Source organism: Sander vitreus, chromosome 3, assembly GCF_031162955.1.
Source record: "Sander vitreus isolate 19-12246 chromosome 3, sanVit1, whole genome shotgun sequence".
NCBI lineage: Eukaryota > Metazoa > Chordata > Actinopteri > Perciformes > Percidae > Sander > Sander vitreus.
The window spans coordinates 426,376-443,713 of record NC_135857.1 but is presented as its reverse complement, the minus strand read 5'-3'; the positions used below and the strand labels follow the sequence as shown (position 1 = coordinate 443,713).

The following is a 17,338-nucleotide window of genomic DNA, read 5'->3' as shown; positions in this document are numbered from 1 at the left end:
AGTGTAACTCTGGTAGATGGAGTGAGAAGAATTGTCCAGATATACTTCCAGCAATGTCACAGAGTGATGAGTGATGGGATTTGGTTTTGCTGCCTTTTTGATTTCTCCCTCTGCAAATAAGTGTCTAAGTTATTTCTTTTTAACTAACGCCATTTTAGCTGTGGATTAAATAAGATGGCGCTTCGCAGCCTCGTAAAGGAGTCTCTCTTCATCCATGTTGACTGGAGGGAAAACAGAAGCATGAAACTTTGCAAAAAAGAGCCAGGGCGAGCACTTTTTCAAACAGGCGACATGCCACTGAGCCTGTTCACTGACACACGGAGCAGGGTGAAACAATCTGATGTTGGCTAGTTATGAAGAGGTGTGATACTGTTAGCGTGGGTGTCTATACCCACAGCAGCTGCTCCTCTCCCCAACATTTCTCAGTCTTTGTGGATTCCTGTATGATTAGAGCAGCTGCTATCACAACATTGCCCTCTTTCATGTTTCTCTCCTTCACAAAATACCAGACTAAGATGTCAATATTTTCATTCTAACCCTGGGGGGTCGTGCCGCCATGATGTATGATGAGGAGTTATTAACAATATTTGTCCTATTTGGTATCTCTTCACATTGAGGCAGGAAGTGGGAGAAGTAGGAGGAAGAGGGTGAGACCCATTCCTGAAATTCACCTGAACCTGTGTGCGAACAACATGGAGGGGAAGGGCCGCATTAAAGTGTGTGAGTCAGTCTCCCTCCATAGACATTGCAGGCTGACTCGTATTCTTTGGCATTTTTGTCACACATCCATCCATCTGCTTTTGTGTTATTTTACAGGCAGCTTTATCAACAGCAACTCCAGTACAGTAAATATAAGTATAATTGTTGGTGACTTCACTGATAGTGCATATTCATTTCCCGGAGTTCTGTGCAGAGTCCAGTTTTACAAAGCATTGCGTATTGACGCATTGCATAGTCCTTTCAAGATTGTCAAAGTCTTTTCAATCACAGTATACACATTGAACAACTCGAAATGATGAATCCCTCGCATTCATCGCCTGCACTATTGCAAGCACAGTAAAACTGAGTGTGAAAAAATAACATGGAAGACTCCTTTAAAGCCCAGTAAGAATGTCAAATGCATGCACAAGATCAATACAGGGTTATTGTGATTGTCACGCAGTTCTGCTCACGTGCAAAGCAATTTGTGTAGGCATCCAGGAACTTATTGTGAGTCTTTCAGCCTTCACAGAGGCGGATCATTGTCTCTGTTAGTTTTAGGTTGTCTTCATATTTCCACCTTAAATCAGAGTGTAATATATAAGTTGCCAGAGCCTTCGTTCAAGTCCATACCACCACAGTTTCTGGGCACTTTTTGTGTGCTTGGTTTTTGTTCCTTTTGTAATGTCAGAAAAGAGGATGACAGGGGCATAAGAACTCTTACCTAAAACTGAATACTGGTTTCAAAGATTGTGTTAAAATCATCCTTGTTGATCATGTGTGTGCAGCGGAGGGGAATCCAGTCTCCTCACTTTCAGGTGCAATGAGTCCCCCCCCCCCCACTCTGTCCCCATTTCCCATTTTCACCGCATGGCCCACAGCCGTCGCCACTCCTCTCGTATTGTTGACTGACTCATCATCCAGTCCGCCGTTCCTGGTTATTAAGAGTTGTCATGGTTACCGCGGGGAGAAGGTGGAAAAATGTGCTCCCGTTGCCGGGCACTGAGGAAGTCAGGTGGACGCTCTCACCAAGCTTGAAGAGGACACTGAAAGAAGAAGGAGAGAAATGTGAGACAAAGTAGGCCTGCATTACATAAAACAATAAATATAAGCTGTCCAGTAACACAGGTATATATATATATATATATATAATGTGCATCAAGGCTGCCTGAAAGTGACAAATGAAACCTATATAATAATACCAGTAGTGGAAAGTAACAAAGTATAGCTTTGATATACTTTACTATAGTAAGTTTTTCCATTTTTTGCTACTTTATACTTTTACTCCACTACATTTTCAGAGGGAAATATTATCATTTTTACTCCACTAAATGTAGCTTACAGTTACTTGTTACTTTCAAATTTAGAGTATACATACATATCATAAGTCTATAAAATATCATGCATTGTTATAGATTAATTAGGTAGAATTCCACCATGATCAACTACAACATTACATGATTCAAAAATATAACACTGACAGGATCTAGATTACTTTTGATATTAGTCTAACTAAGTATATGTTGTTGATTGAGTAAAGGACTTTTACTTATAATGGTGTGTTTTTATATGGTGTGGTACTCTTACGTAAGTAAATTATGTGAATACTTCTTCCACCACTGGTAAATACATCCCCCCTGCACCTTCAGGTGCCACACCTGACCAAATACATTCCCCATCCCTCTTCTCCTGACTCTCAAAAGCCCTGTTTCCATTGAAATGCTCTGTGTTTTCTAGATTGTTTGTGGAATGTATTTTTCCCCTGCCTCTCCAGGGATAGAGGCAGGTGACCCTGGTGTGACCCTGCGGCCAGCAAACAGCTTCACCTGATAAAGCTGACCCGCTGCTAAGACTTGAGTCATTAGACGCCGGGCTCTGAGCAGAGGTGAGTTTGAAATGGACTCAGGTATAATGGAGGGTTCTCTGTAAACAATGAGTGTTATAAAGTCTGAGCATGCTGGTCGTGTCATGAGAAGAAGGCTGCCCCGTCCAAATAAAGCCCTGATAAGAAAATACCTGGGAGAGCCTGCTAGCTAATTGCTCTCTAAATAAATGTGTTTGTGAAATGCCACAGGGTGGTGATGCTAGTGGTGGGAAGTAACCACCAGTACTTTTACTCAAGTGCTGCACTTAAGTACAATTTTAAGGTACTTCTACTTTTAATACTTTTTAGTCCACTACATTTCAGAGGATAATATTGTACTTTTTACTGCACTCATTTTTTGACAGATGTAGTGAGTAGTTACTTGGCATATTAAGAGAAACAGGAGATATGCTTATAAAGTAAAGTGGATCAGTGGATCCATCAATTAGTTGATTGACAGAAAATAAGTTTTAAAAAAAGGCCAAAAATGTGATTGCTTTTAAATAGTTTTAATTCTAGTTAGTTACACAAAAGAAGTCACCTCAGTTTTTCTAATGTTTTTATAAACACTTAATTGAGGAAAAATTGGCGGTTTGGTGGTGGAGTAATTGATAACAAAATAATTCTCAGTTTGAGCCCTACAATGTTATTGTTAAAGATGACACCAATGGTTTTTGGTTGTGACTTTTTATAAAAAGCAGCCTCTTGTCACGTCAATCTTTAGTTTACATAAATCGGAAACATTTATGGTCGATCAAATATCTAAAACCATTCCATCTGTATAATTCCTACAGTACTTGATGGTTAAAGTAGTTCTTGAGTATGTTATCACAAATAAGGTCTAGTAGTTTAGTATAGTATTGTAGTAGTAGTGGTGGACCTATTATTTACGAATACTTTTTCCACCACAGGGTACAGCTTTTATCACAACATATACCTTAATTGTTTTGCAGAAGTGTATCAATAAACTCTGATTGTCCCCCGAGAGAGAGCAGAACCCTGACCAAAATGGGCCTACATTTTGTAGCCTCAGAGAGATTTGTTTTACTTTCTGCCTCCTGTGAAGGTACACCGCACTTTCATCCCATCAACCCATCTGTCTGTCAGTAGCAGCGCGTCGGTACAAGTGCTCGGCCTCAGCGTGGGAAATTGAGCGTGTGAACGCACTGTGGACAACATTTCAGGCTAGAGCGATCACCGAGAGCAGGGAGAAGTAGGAAAGAGGAAGAGGTGTAATTATTCCCCACCCAGCCCATCTCATCTCGAGCCTCACTGTAGCATGGAGGAAAGTAGCAGCACACAAGGCTGGAGAACCTTGATTAACAGCGGGGCTCATTTCCTGATCGCAGAGGTAACTCTCACCAGGGAGAGGAAAGTGAATGGAGGCAGCATTAATCAAGGCGTTCAGGCTGAGCGAGCATGTGATTGATTAGACATCTGTTTAAGAGGAAATAGGAATTCTGAGGAGTATACCATCCATATATCTGTCTGGTCTATTAGTTTGGAGCCACATGAAAGCATTTGAACATCAGCAGCAGCCCTGAACAAAAACTAAAGGAAGTAAAAGAAGCAGTATGCACGGCTACATAAATGATGTGATTTGTATGCCATTTTGGTGATTTTACTTATTTCAACTGCGTGACTGAACTAATAAAATTGTATTTACCCAGGAGAGACCCCCAAGTTGCACCATCTTGTTTACGGGACCGTCCTAATGTGACAGGAATTAAACAAGTCAACACACAATCACAATACACACACACACACACACACACACACTTCTCCCTGTCACGATGTAGTTCCTGCTGTCAGTGTGTGCTTTCAATAGTGTTGTTTCTCTCAATCAGAACAGGGTGAGGGGGACTTCTGTGTATCAATAGGTGATGAGAGAGCTAATCAAAGTGTTTACAGTACTTTTTAAAAGAGAGATTTCATGAAAAGATAGTACTACCTGTTGCTAAATGTAAGAATTACAACAAAAACTACAATAACATCTTAGATTCTCATGAAAATACCCCCATATTGATCGATCTAAATCCCACAGTGGCAGCCAGACAGAGGTGAGAACATGCATCTAACTGTAGCGGTATGATGCGACTGACTAAGGACTGACCGTCTTGCTTGAGGACATGGAGCTGAGGGTGCTGATGCTGTTGGCGTCTGTGACCACCATGGCCGAGGGGAAACGGGACGGGTGGGAATATTGTGGGGGCTCTTGTTTGTGAGGATACACTGCAAAGCAAAGTCAGACAGATAGTTTGATTTCCACACTTGTACATGAATGTTTTTAAAAACTGTATATGAAGGGGGACATAAAAATGTTGAGCAGCGCCACTTAGCTTAATTCCTGAAAATACCAAAGTCACAAGAGAAGAAGAAGATCTGATCTAAAATCTAGTATTTGTGAGTGGAGCTCTTCTTTTGGTATTGACAGACACGGCAAAAGATTTGACTTCTGTCGTCATGTGAGCAGAGATGTGTCCATGCATGACACCAAAATTGAATTTGGGTAAGGAAACCGAACCTAATAGATCATAATAGGGTGAAGAGGGTGTTTTGTAGGCTGTTTTTTTAAAAGATCTTGCCTTGTTGACACTACAGTATCTACTGTATACCAGTGATATCACAAGCCAAAAAGGTTGGGCACCAATGATATAACTGATTTTCAAAGCACAATAGAGGCTTGTATACAAAGAAGATTAGTAAAGTAGAAAGGAGTGTTACTGACTGTGGGAGTGTGTGACAGTAGCCATGAACGGCTGCTGGCTCATGTGGCTGGGGGACTGCTGCATCAGGCTCTGCTGGTGGGGGCTGTGGAGCTGCTGGGAAAACTGCACCGGCTGCAGCGCCGCAAGGCTGCCCGCTACGCTGTTGATCACTGGCACCGGCTGAGATTGCGATGTGTTTAAACCTAGTGAGACGCAGCGAAACCTCAGTCGAACCATGTCACGATGAAATAAATTCAATGACTTTCACTTCTTTTCTGGAGGGATGAAGGACTTACTCTGTGCTATGGCCATGACTCCAGATAGAGGCATAATGAGGTTCTGTGTCTGCTGATGGCTGTGATGGGAACTGTGGATGTTGGTCAGTGTACTGACTGGAGGAAGTCCTCCACCTGAACCTGAAATCTGGGGAGAGATGAAAGAAACAAACACAATTTGAGAACTGATTTATTGCTGTAATATTTTGTTATAACAGACTACAACACTCAGAGTTAGTGTCTGCTATCTCAATTCACATAAATGTATTTTCAAAGTGAAATAGATGTTGGCTACTAAACAAACAACAGAAGTAAATGTTGATTTAGTTTAGATTCTTTTGTATAACACTACACTTGTGTAACTCCACTCATACACAAGCAAACACTGATAAGAAACAAAAAGTAAAGAAGAAATAATCATACAAAAAACTTCAGCTAGAAGACTGTGCATGAGTTTGTGTAGCACATTGACCGTATTTGTACCTGCATGCTGGTTCATACGAATGCTTACGTGCATATTTGCAAAACAACATCTCTGCATTTACAGTAATGGCTAACTGGATCAGGAGCGACTTTTTGACTACTGCCAGCTGCTCACAGAGGACAGACCAGCAAAACACACATCAGCAAATGAGAAAACTGTCAGCTCTGACCTGCTGCACACAACACTGCCTGCCCTTGCTGTGGTCATTTCACATAATGCCGCTTCAAAAGGCAGAAGTATTTTGATCTGACAGGGAAGTTAGTGAATAGTTTTTAATATGTTGCATGACTTTAAGTGACCAGTTAAGTGGTTTAGATGGTTTAATTTTTGGTTGATGGGAATTTTTAATTTTGGTCAAAGAAGAATAATATTCTATATTCTATTTTGACAGTAAATCACACATCACATATCAGAAGTATTGTTGCACCACCACTCAAACGCTTTGGGCCCATGCACAGGTTTCCTTGTCACTGATCAAATATTGGACTAGGGCAGAAGGGAGAAACTATGAAGTAGACACACACAAAAAACCATGGGGTATAATCAAATGTTGGCGTCATTTCAGTGGCAGAACAAGCAGCGCTCCACCTGTGGCTCCTCTTTTCGAGGCATTTAATCAATAAGAACAGAATGTTTCATTGTCAGGTTTATTGGCTGAGCGATGAACATGCCTGGTACACTCTGGTGAAGGTTAGTCCAGCCATGGCCTGCCAACCCGGCTCCACCTTCCAAACAGAGCAGCACAATGTGCTAATTGTGCTGCTCTGTTGTGCTTTGTACGTTTATGCTAATAGCAGGCCAGGTCTTATCTAATCTGAGGCAATGAAGGCTCAGGTGTGTTCACTCACCATCTTGACGTCAGGTGACAGCAGACTGTGGCTGTGGTCCAATCCTCCCGGAGACACCTGCTGAAGCACCGACTGGCTGGTCACCATGCCGTTACTATTGTGATGACTGATGGCCGTGGAGGAGGTGACCTCACCGGGGCCTTGGCTGTAACGCACTGAGAGAGAGAGACAGAACGTTAGTTTCACCTGTCGTGTCATACAACTGTAACACTTATGTGGGGCAGAGAGATAGCAGCGTCGGCCTGGTTCTGTGCTGAGAAACGCCGCTGTCACTCCAATCAACCTGCTCTTTGACTCAGACAGGGGAGGACAGAGCAAACAAACACAGTGACCCGTCTGCTGCTATCTGCGTAACTGAGCCAAGGCCATTCACTCTGTTCACTGACTCACAACAGCAGAACTCCTATCAGATCTGATCAGCAAACAAATGTTACCCATCGTAATTACATCAGTGTGAAGTTTAACCAGTATTTTAAACGAAATGTATTTAAAGTAGAAGTAACCGTACTCATTCTGCAGAAAAATGGCCCCTGCAAGTGTTATATAGGTAAATATTACACTGTCAGATTTTGAATACCGATGTATCAATGTAAAAAGCAGCATTTTGCTGTTGTAGCTGGTTCGAGGTGGAGCTAGTTATAACAGTTATATACAGTTTGGTAGTTTAGTCCAGTGATTTACCAACCATGAGGTCAGACTCCCTCTAAAGGGCCACAAGATAAATGTGAGGGGGAGATGATTATTGCGGTAGGACAGAAGAAAAGTTCTGCTACATAAACTTCTCTAACCTGTGATTGTAGCTCTTTCGGCCTAAATGAAACGATCTAAGAAGTGTATTTTGGAAGTTTATATATGGTGGAGTAAAAAAAGTTAATTTGCCTCTAACATGTAGTAGAGTATAAGCATGAAGTGGCAAATCAACAAAGGATCTAAAAATCTTACTTTAGTACAGTGTTTGAGTAAATGCACTTTTCATACAATTTTCACATATTCAGAGTGAAGTTGCAATAAAAATGAAATTCTTCTTTTAGTGCCATCCCTTAATCTCGTGTCTAGACTCAGTGTTGTCTCTCACTGGTGGCCCGAAGGAATGCTTCACCCCACCACTACCGACAATCAAATGCCTGTTTGCCGATGCAGGCCCCCTCTGATACCAACAGAGTAAACATTACACAATAACAAGCAATGTCAAACACATTCTTATCCTGTGGTCTCAGCCTTATGCTCTCTAGAGCGTCCCTCCCTCAGTGACAGTGTAGAGACAGACTCTGTTTACACTCAGATCTCCCATCTTCCCCGAGCCCTCCGTCCCTGACCCAGGTGTGACAGCTTGAATGCCCTGCCGAAGTCGGTCAGACATGACAGGAGGCATTGACATACAGCCATTTTGAGATAAAAGGGAGGGAGAGGCGCTGACACTAAATGTGACCAATGAGGGGGGCATTGATTTCTTGTCAGTGCTGGAAACTGGAACAGGATGTGTTTGCAGATCTGAATGTTTGCCTCAGGTGTCAGGGAAACAAATAGGCATAATCTTTTATCTTAAAATACTGCAAATTAATCTTTCTTGTAGTTGGTGGATGTGTACAGATTCATGTAAGCTATATGTCAACGCATATCACTGCAGTAATCATAATAATCTTGCATAAGATGCCGTACATTTAAAACAATAATTTGACATTTTGGGAAGTATGCTGAGAGTTAGCAGAGATTTTTACAGCTCTCATGTAGGTGGCCAAAAAAAAAAAAGCTACAGCCAGCAGTCGGCTAGTTTAGCTTAGCATAAAGATGGGGGAACAGCTAACTTGGCTCTGTCCAAAAATAACTAAATTTGCATATGATTTTGTATTAAACAAACACAATATAACATGTTACTACTGAGCTTTAGAGATGCTGGTAACTTTAGTCAGATTTTCTTTAACCTTTTGACAAAGCCAGGCTAGTTGATTCCCCCTGCTTTCAGTCTTTATGCTAAACTAAGCTAAGCTAAGCTAAGCTAAGCTGACTGTCTTTAGGCTCCAGCTACACATTTAACAGACAGACATGAGAGTGTTATCGATCATCTAACTCTCAGCAAGAAAGCAAACAAGCATATTTCCCATAATGTTGAACTATTCCTTTAACTACAGACACTTGAAATACAGATACCACGATGCCTGATGCCACAGCACCATATTTCATCCTCCAGAGTACCTGTCCTCCATTTTGTTCAGCCCACAGACTTCATATTGTCTTCAGGAACATACTAGCAACCCCACAACACTCCACCGCGCCTTGTAAACATTGACGCAGAACAATAAAGCACTCCATTGGACTCATGACCCCCATTGCCACACAATAGAGGAGGACTCATAAAAAGGCAGTTATCTCAAAGCTGGGCGACCTCTTAAAGTGTCAGACAGAGAAAAGGATGCTATTCAGTTTCTTTGAGTTCAGCTGTAATTCCAGCTGCAGGGAACCTAGTAGTAAGTACGGAGGACTTCAACAATCTAAACTAAGATACTCTGGGTTTCTAGGAAGCAGGTTTTCTGCAGACACACTTAAAGTCACTAAGCACTTATAATAATAATAACAATAATAATAATAATAATAATAATAATAATTTAAGTTGGAAATTCCGTAAAACTAAAATTTTGCACTGGCAAGATGAGACAATCCATGAAAAACTGAGGCGTCCTTTTAAAGAGCAGGGGGAGGGCGAGAACTTCAGTAGGGGAGTGGTAGCAAGGATCTTGAGCAGGTTTAAAAGGCTCTAGCTCCCTGTGTGACCCATGTAATATCAAAGCCTGCCTCCCCAACCCCAGGCAGTGCTCATTGTAGTGCCTCTGCATATGACAGACCTCCTGGGTCTCTGCAGGACGTATCCAGTCTCTTCTTTGTGGCTTTCTAGGAGACACAGAGCAGTGGAAAGTGCAGACCTAGGCCATCCTTTTCTGTGTGTGTCTTGTTTCAAGCTAGCCTGAGGTGACGGAAACCAACGCAACCCACGGATAATCCCCCCTACTACTGTGTCTGATCAGGAACTTCTGAGTCTGCTAGTTTTGTAACGTGTAGAACGATGCAGCTCAGCTTACACGGCAATGATTCAATATTCAATTTTTATGACTTCAGCTGGCAAATTACCAGTGATTGAAGAAGTACTAATCTTAAAATACTCCATTACAAGTAAAACTCCTGCATTCATATTCTACACAGTAAATGTACAGAAGTATAAGCAAAATATACTTAAAGTATCCAAAGTAAAAGTACTTACTAGTACTGAAAAACTGCCCCTGTGACTTAAATATTATTATATTTTACATTATGAGATTGTTACCGATGTACACATTTGTAAGCAGCATCTTACTGTTGTAGCTAGTCTTAACCACTTCAATACTATGACGTAGATTAGCACAATGGTTCCCAAACTAGGGGTTGGCCCCCTCCAAGGGGTCACGAGATAAATGTGAGGGGTTAAATAAGGATGATAAATGGGGCAGGAAAAAATTTAAAATAAAGTTCTGCAACACGCATTTTTATGAATTTTCTATAATCTGTGTTTTTTCTATGAAATGTTGTAAAAAAGGTTTAGAGGGGAACATTGTCTGTAGTGGAACATCTATAACTCATAGACATCTGGAAATTGACAAGGGGCCATAATCAGACTCTGATTTTTGTAAGCAAACTGGTTTTGAACCAATAGTTTAATCCTTAGCTATGCATAATATTTTGTAAGAATATCATATTTTGAAAAGTTTGTTGTTGTCAAATAAATATAGTGAAGTGAAAAGTGCAATATTTCGTGGAGTAAAAGTACAAGGTAACATACAATAGAAATACATTATTTTTGCATAAGAAAATCTAATATTTGTAAACATACAGTACATATGTAAGTTTTGATCTAGTCAACATATTGGGATCTAACTGCACTCTCGGTACATGACCCGCCCACTTTACTACAAGACACGCCCACTCCACTACAGTGCAAAACCTTAAACCCAAACCATGATCTTTTCCTAAACCTAACCATGTAGTTTTTGTGCGTATAATATAACTTAGTTTGGTGCCTAAAGCTAACCACATAGTTTGGTGCCTACAAACGTAACCCAACTGCGATCGTTTTAAGGGCGAGTCAAGTAGTAGGTGTATCCTGTAGTATTGTGGACCTGCAGATAGACCTGCTTGGAAATATTGGCCGTTGCCCCCAGACGCTAAAATGTCCAAGATTAAGCTGAGATTAATGTTTCAAAGTACAATGGCGTGAATAAAATGGAATACTTGAGCTCAGTAAACGTTATGAGTGGATAAACAGTAAGTAAAATACAAACTATGTCATCTGCCTGAAATCTGTTTCATTTCTGTAAGTAAAAAAGGTCACCACCAAAACTGCACGCCACACTGTTTGATTGTCTATCCAGTTGTGACCAACTGATCAACGAACTGAAACAGAATCAATAAAAACTCCCAAAGTAAGAGGAGTTTCTTTGATCCGACCCAGCAGTGACCTCCCTCGTATGACCGAAGGTGTGGCGACGGTTTAAGGAGGGGGGTGACTAGCTTTCTCTGTAGGCGAAGAAGGGGTCATCAGTCCTGTCTGGCCAGAAAAGAGCCAATACTCCAGTGGACAGCTCCTGCTGCTTCAAGTCTGCACCCAGCCTCAGCAACTATACCAATGCCCATAAAGATGAAGGGGGGAGGCTTTAAAATCAGTCCTCCTCAAGGCCCAGCAGAGACAAATGAACCTAGGTTACAGTGACTGCAGTCTTCTAATACACCACAGACAATGGGACCTCCTGCTGAGGGAGAGTATAGAGAGTAGAAGTCAGAGGAGCCCCTAATCAAAGGTCTGGGAGATGTAGTGGCAAAGGATTTTAATTGTCCATTAAGCATGCATAATACAGGCCGTGCCCTAGCAACGCAATGAGACGCCCTGCTGGGATATTATTGTCAGGCCAGGGGCTGACACTGAAAAACAGCTGATGCTGTCGGCAGGATGCCAGCAGGACACCTTGTAAGCAGCCAGCTGAGGGTTTTTTGAGGGGAGCAAAGTCTTTTCCGCCATGCAACCTTATCGCTGACCCCTCTGGCTTGGACACCTGAGGTCAATGCCTGGTCAGGTGTTCTCAGCAACAAGAAGAAAAAAAACTCAAGCAAACAGACAATCACCAAAGGTAAAAGAGCAAGCCAAGGCAAACAGTTTGCTTTCCCTTCAAAGCTTGCCTCATGTTCGAACACGAGAGGACAACAATAGACTCTGAGTGGGACTCTCAAATCACAGTTTTATGGAGGGTGAGTGATGACACGGAGGATAATGCTCTGTGAGGCCTATTAGCTTTGTTTTTATGTCGTATATACCAGGTAGACTCAGTCAATACTAATTACTCCAAATGCAAACAGGTCAGGGTGAAATGGTCAGAGCAATAATGCACAGCATTTCCTTGTTCTGGAGACTCTCCGAGCAGAGTCATTAGCAACCTGCATGGGAGGTGGAAATGTGGAAAGGACAGCGTAATGTTGAGTAAATCTGGATGTGTCTGTCCCCCCCTCACTGCCCCTGGCCTGACCCTGGCCTGTCACAGGATTGCTGCCCTTTGTGTCATGCTTCTCCATGCTGACTTTGGAGTGGAGATTGCAGGTACAATGTGAATTGTTCTCAGTGTGTTTTCAAAGATCAGAATAACAATGGCATTTGCTCAGCTCACTCACTCACGCTCATTGATCACTTGCCCCCTCTTTCTCTGCCTCTCTGATCACATCAACTGTGCTTCTAACCATGTTACATTAGACAGTATTGACTGTATTTTCACACCGAATGAAACTAAATCATGCAATTCTTTGCACAATTATCTCTAATTTAGGCGTAAACATCGTACATTTTCTCTGTAAACTGATGTTAATGTATATTTTCATGCATACTCTGTCACTAGTCATGTGGAATTGTTTAACATAAGCGATGAATCTGCATGTGACCCATAAAAGGGAGCTTTACACATTAAAGTCTGTTTAAAGGTCTTGAAAAGTTTTGTAGTAATGTAAGTAATGTAGGCAACTGGTTCAGACAATGATGAATAATGCATGGAATGAAAAATACAATATCTTGGATTGTGCTGTATCGATTTTGAAACTTTTCTTTTTAAACTATCTGACAATGTTAAAGGAGTGCAACACTAAATCGGTGGAGTACTCTTTTAAAGACAAGTCACATTCTGTCTGCTCTGTGTGATGCTAAACTGCATGCAAAGCAACGCCAGTTGGCATCTTACTGGGAGGTGAAATGCTGGTATGATGTGGCGAGCTGTGTGACAGCAGAGGGTTCATACTGTGGGGCGGTAGACTAACGGAGTCCATGGCCAGCTTTTGCCTGAAGGCTTCCTCTTTACGCCGGTTGGCAAACCAGTTGTAGACTCGCACTTCAGTGACCAGATTAGAGCCGAGGCCCTGAGCTTTGGAGGGGGAAACGCCTCTCTGAAGACATTCGGCTCTGCAGAAAACAGGTGAACAAGGTGAAAAATTAGGATTGATATTGTTTGGGTAACATTTTTCTAAGAACGTAGAGGAAGGTGTCATGTTTATCTACCTGTTGCACTCTTCTACCAACGCTTCCCTCTCCTCCTTGCTGGGGTTTTTCTGCCGTTCATAGGCCTGGTACAGGATTTGCTGGGACGCAGGCCCCCACTTGAAACGGTTACGTCTCATTTTCTTGCAGGAGGGTTCATTGCCAACCTCTTCACCAGGCGGACCCATGCCCTGACCGGACGGGTTGAACTCTGGGAAAAAAAACACCGGATCCTGATTGCCTTTGTCTGTCATGTTGCTGCCAGAGCCTAGCACTGCCTGGTTGAACTCTGCAAAACAAGAAGAGGTACATTCAATACATTTCAAAATGCTTTCTTTTATTGCAAAACCACAAAAAGAAAAGACAGATTTGTAAAAGGAGAAGTTAGTTAGACACATGATAGTGATTTTTTTTATAAATCAACAAATAATATTTTTTCCTTTAGATGCGTCATGACAAACTTCAGTATTCAGTAGTCTAGGCCTATTACTGTAGGTGCATGTTTATGTCATCCAGCCTAATGACAAAATGTCCAACCCAACTTGATATCCCTGCAGGTTTGAAACCCAAATAAAGTGCAGTGCTGCTGTCAACTACACATTACAGGCCAGGGCGACGCTGTGAGAAACTCAAATATTAACTTACGTCTGAGAATTTCCCGCTGTTTCCTGACATACCAGGTGTAGAGGGCCGCTCTCTTCTGTGTTTTCATGGGCGTGCCTTTGTTGAGATGCTGGGAGAGGTGAGATTGGTTCAGTCCTGTAACGTCCACCACCTCCCGTTGGGGGATGTTGTGCTGTTGCATGTAACCTTTGATCATGCGGGCAGCACGCCATGGATCCTCTCTGGGTTCAGATAAAACACAGCAGCACAAAACATTCACTTTACCACTGGACTACATGCAGCTTTTAGAGGGAAGTAGTAAAGAGCAAAAAGACCTTTACTCACATTTTATGGCTGAATTAAAGTTTTTTGGTCAATTTAATTAATGTAAATAAAATGACGCAATGCTATGTGTAACCAGAGTAAAAGTTGTGTATTCATGCCTTTAACAAAATCTACGAAATACTCTGATCAAACACACATGAACTTGTTCCTTTTCTTTAGCTTCACCGTTTTTCAAGGCCTCAAGTTTAAAGGGTAACAAGTCCACTCACTGACCACCTGTTGTCTGGATCATTGTAGCCCGTTCAGTAGGCTTTACATTTTATCAAAAGTTAGTTGAAGTGGATTCAGGCAGGTTGAGAAACTTGGACTTAGCATTTGTTGCCTCAACACATGATTTGAGCCTGGAAACAGTTAGATAATGTTTGTGTAAATTTTATGCAAGGGTAGACAAAAAAATGCAAATTAAAAAAGGACCCCCAAACTGTCTGACCAATCTTGAGGATGTTGACAAAACCTGTGCTAATATTCAGGTAAAAAGCTATTTGTCAGATTTTCTGTATGCTATTTTTAAAATGTACTGCATAAAAACTTGGTATCAGCATATATTTTCTATATATATTTATACATAGGCCTACTCGTTCTCAATTAAGAATAATTTGAGGTCAGGATTACGTGACGGTATAGTCATATACTTGTCTGTAAAATTAGAGATTTTAATCTCAAAGAAATGCGAAGTTCATTAAAAGAAAATTAGTTTTTTCGTATTTAAGAAATAACATTTAGGGCCTATAGGCCTACATATTGCACAAATATTAACTTTGACCCCATATATGAATTTAGCATTAAAACATGTTCTTACCTGTAGAATAAGCCCTTCACATTATTCATTAGGGAATAACGTCACATTTCTGTAGCAGCAAGAAAATGTAAGAAAAGCTGTGCGGAGGTATAACGGAGCAACCCGAGATCAGCAGACACGCTGACAGCGGCAGCTGTAGCAAATGTACACGCGCCTGTTTGTTTAGGAGAATGTGGAGGCCTACACAAGTCTGCAGGTTAAGTGGGAGATGTTAGTTTATAACTTTTGACAATGAATAACCAGATCTCCATTCACTCTCACACGCCACTGTGTATCTTTCAGTTGATGATTTATAGAATAAAATTAATAATAACTTAACTACACGTGGGTTAGTTTTGATATTCTTCCGGTCCTGTTTCAGCCTCACATATTACTTTTACAGTGAATCAAGTGCTCTGAGTGGAATAAAGGGATTGCAGGTGTCCAACTCATATTTGTTTTTGGCATGACAGACACATGAACAAATTATAAATCAAAATGTATTATTATTATTATTATTATTATTATTATTATTATTATTATTATTATTATTTGTAGTATTATTAATGTACAGTAGGCTATTACTATATTTATCAAACGTGTTAATAATATTCAATATTACATGCTACTCGTTTTTGAGCCTATACATTCTCAGCCAGAAGTTGTTTCGATTCACTTTCTCTCCATGTCGGCCTTTGCCGGATTTGTATCGTTAGGAGGTGGAGTATATGTATATAGCCTAGTTAATAATAAATAGATTTAAGTTCAGCTGATATTTTCCAAAGGTAAAGAAATAATAATCCATGTGCATAATTAGTAACTAGAATGTGAAAACAGAACCGCGGCGGGTTATTTTAAAATTGTAAACAAAGAAGGGAAAGGCCTTTTGCCTATAAAAGGCCAATTTATTTAAATGTATGCTTCATTTTATAACCTTTAAAACGAACATGAGCATTTGTAAACAGTAAACAGAATAACCCCGAGCGCGTAGTCACTTTCTCATGTCAGCCCTCATAATGCGCTTAGCCTACATTTTCAACTTTTTTTACACTTAAAAAAAAAAAAAAAACTTGGATAAAGTATGAACACTTACGATAACATGCGATCCACCTCCGCTCTCTGCTCGGCGGCCTCTTCCGTGTTGAGCGACTGGAGCTCCTTCAGTATCGGCGGTGTGTCGTAGTCGTCCCCGTCCTCAGAGCCCTCGTCCCCGGAGAGCTTGCCCTTGCTGTGGCCGTTGGTGAGCGTGTGGAAGACGGGCTTGGAGTCGGCGTCCGCCCCGTTCATCTTGCCGCTGTGAGGAGGAGCGGGGGACATGGATATGTTCTCCAGTTTTACTCCAAAGCCCGGCGGGCTGGGGTCCATATCATCCAGGGCCTGGATCAGAACGTCTTTGGTAACTCCTGAGTCCAGCAGGGCGCTGAGGAGCTCCTGCTGCAGGGATGTCAGCTTGGATACCATTTTAGAGAACATTAAAAACACAACATAGGCCTGCTGTGTGCGCGCTGCAGCAGAGGGGAAAATGGAAGGATATATAGAGGGATATAATAAAAAAGTCAAAATAAAGTTCCTTTCTTGCTCTCCGCTCCAGTGTTGGGGGAGTTTACCGCTGCTGACACCTGCTCCGAGAAGCTGCTTCACTTCCCTGTTGAAGAGCAGGATGCAGCTACTTTGTCATGATGCTTTCTGAGTGCAGGGGGATATAAAACGTGGTAATGAGTGGGCCGGCTGATGGGAGCCTTATGTAAATCCACTGAATACGGCCCGCTCTGGGCCGAGGTAGACATGTGTTTACACTGCTGTACTGCTGCTTTTATTGGCTCCCCTTATCAGCAAAACTTTCATGGACTTTGGACCCTGTTGTATATGCCATAAAAACTTCTAAGAAAGGCTGCACATATATTCACACCGATGGCTCTGTTATTGTAGTTTTATAATAATTAGTTCTCCGAGAATGAATGTGTATGTATATTTAACTTATTAAAGGACTTGATTTAGGCTACATTATTAGGCTAAGTGCACTCGTTATTGCCTAATGGGATAATCGTAGGTGTTAATGAGCTCTTGTTGCTGTCCTCATTAATTCAGGTGTTTGTTTCCTTTAGAGAAGCCTAATCTCATTAGTTTTAGGCAAATAGTCTCACATCAAGGGGTCATACAGAAATGTTTATGTATTTAAATTGTAATGCAGTAGGCGAA

At 41.4% G+C, this 17,338-nt stretch overlaps 1 protein-coding gene across 1 annotated transcript; it reads right to left on the bottom strand.

Annotated features, from left to right (window-relative positions):
* Positions 1 to 1,724: 1,724 nt before the first annotated feature.
* hnf1ba (HNF1 homeobox Ba) lies at positions 1,725 to 16,635 on the bottom strand. The gene is made up of 10 exons (XM_078242933.1): positions 16,233 to 16,635; positions 14,059 to 14,258; positions 13,435 to 13,702; positions 13,121 to 13,338; positions 6,879 to 7,033; positions 5,568 to 5,694; positions 5,292 to 5,474; positions 4,677 to 4,795; positions 4,230 to 4,274; positions 1,725 to 1,745 (listed from the first exon to the last, which is right to left on the bottom strand). The coding sequence occupies exons 1-10, from the start codon at positions 16,610 to 16,612 to the stop codon at positions 1,725 to 1,727; spliced, it is 1,716 nt and encodes a 571-aa protein (XP_078099059.1). The 5' UTR covers positions 16,613 to 16,635.
* Between the last annotated feature and the right edge of the window lie 703 nt (positions 16,636 to 17,338).

Excerpts from the sequence above, each read along its gene's own strand:
- hnf1ba (XM_078242933.1), bottom strand. The coding sequence starts at position 16,612 with ATGTTCTCTAAAATGGTATCCAAGCTGACATCCCTGCAGCAGGAGCTC. Across the intron at positions 14,259-16,232 it reads GAGGTGGATCGCATGTTATC|AGAGGATCCATGGCGTGCTG; the intron begins GTAAGTGTTCAT and ends ATCTGAACCCAG. Across the intron at positions 4,275-4,676 it reads CCATGTCCTCAAGCAAGACG|GACGGTCCCGTAAACAAGAT; the intron begins GTCAGTCCTTAG and ends CTGTCACATTAG.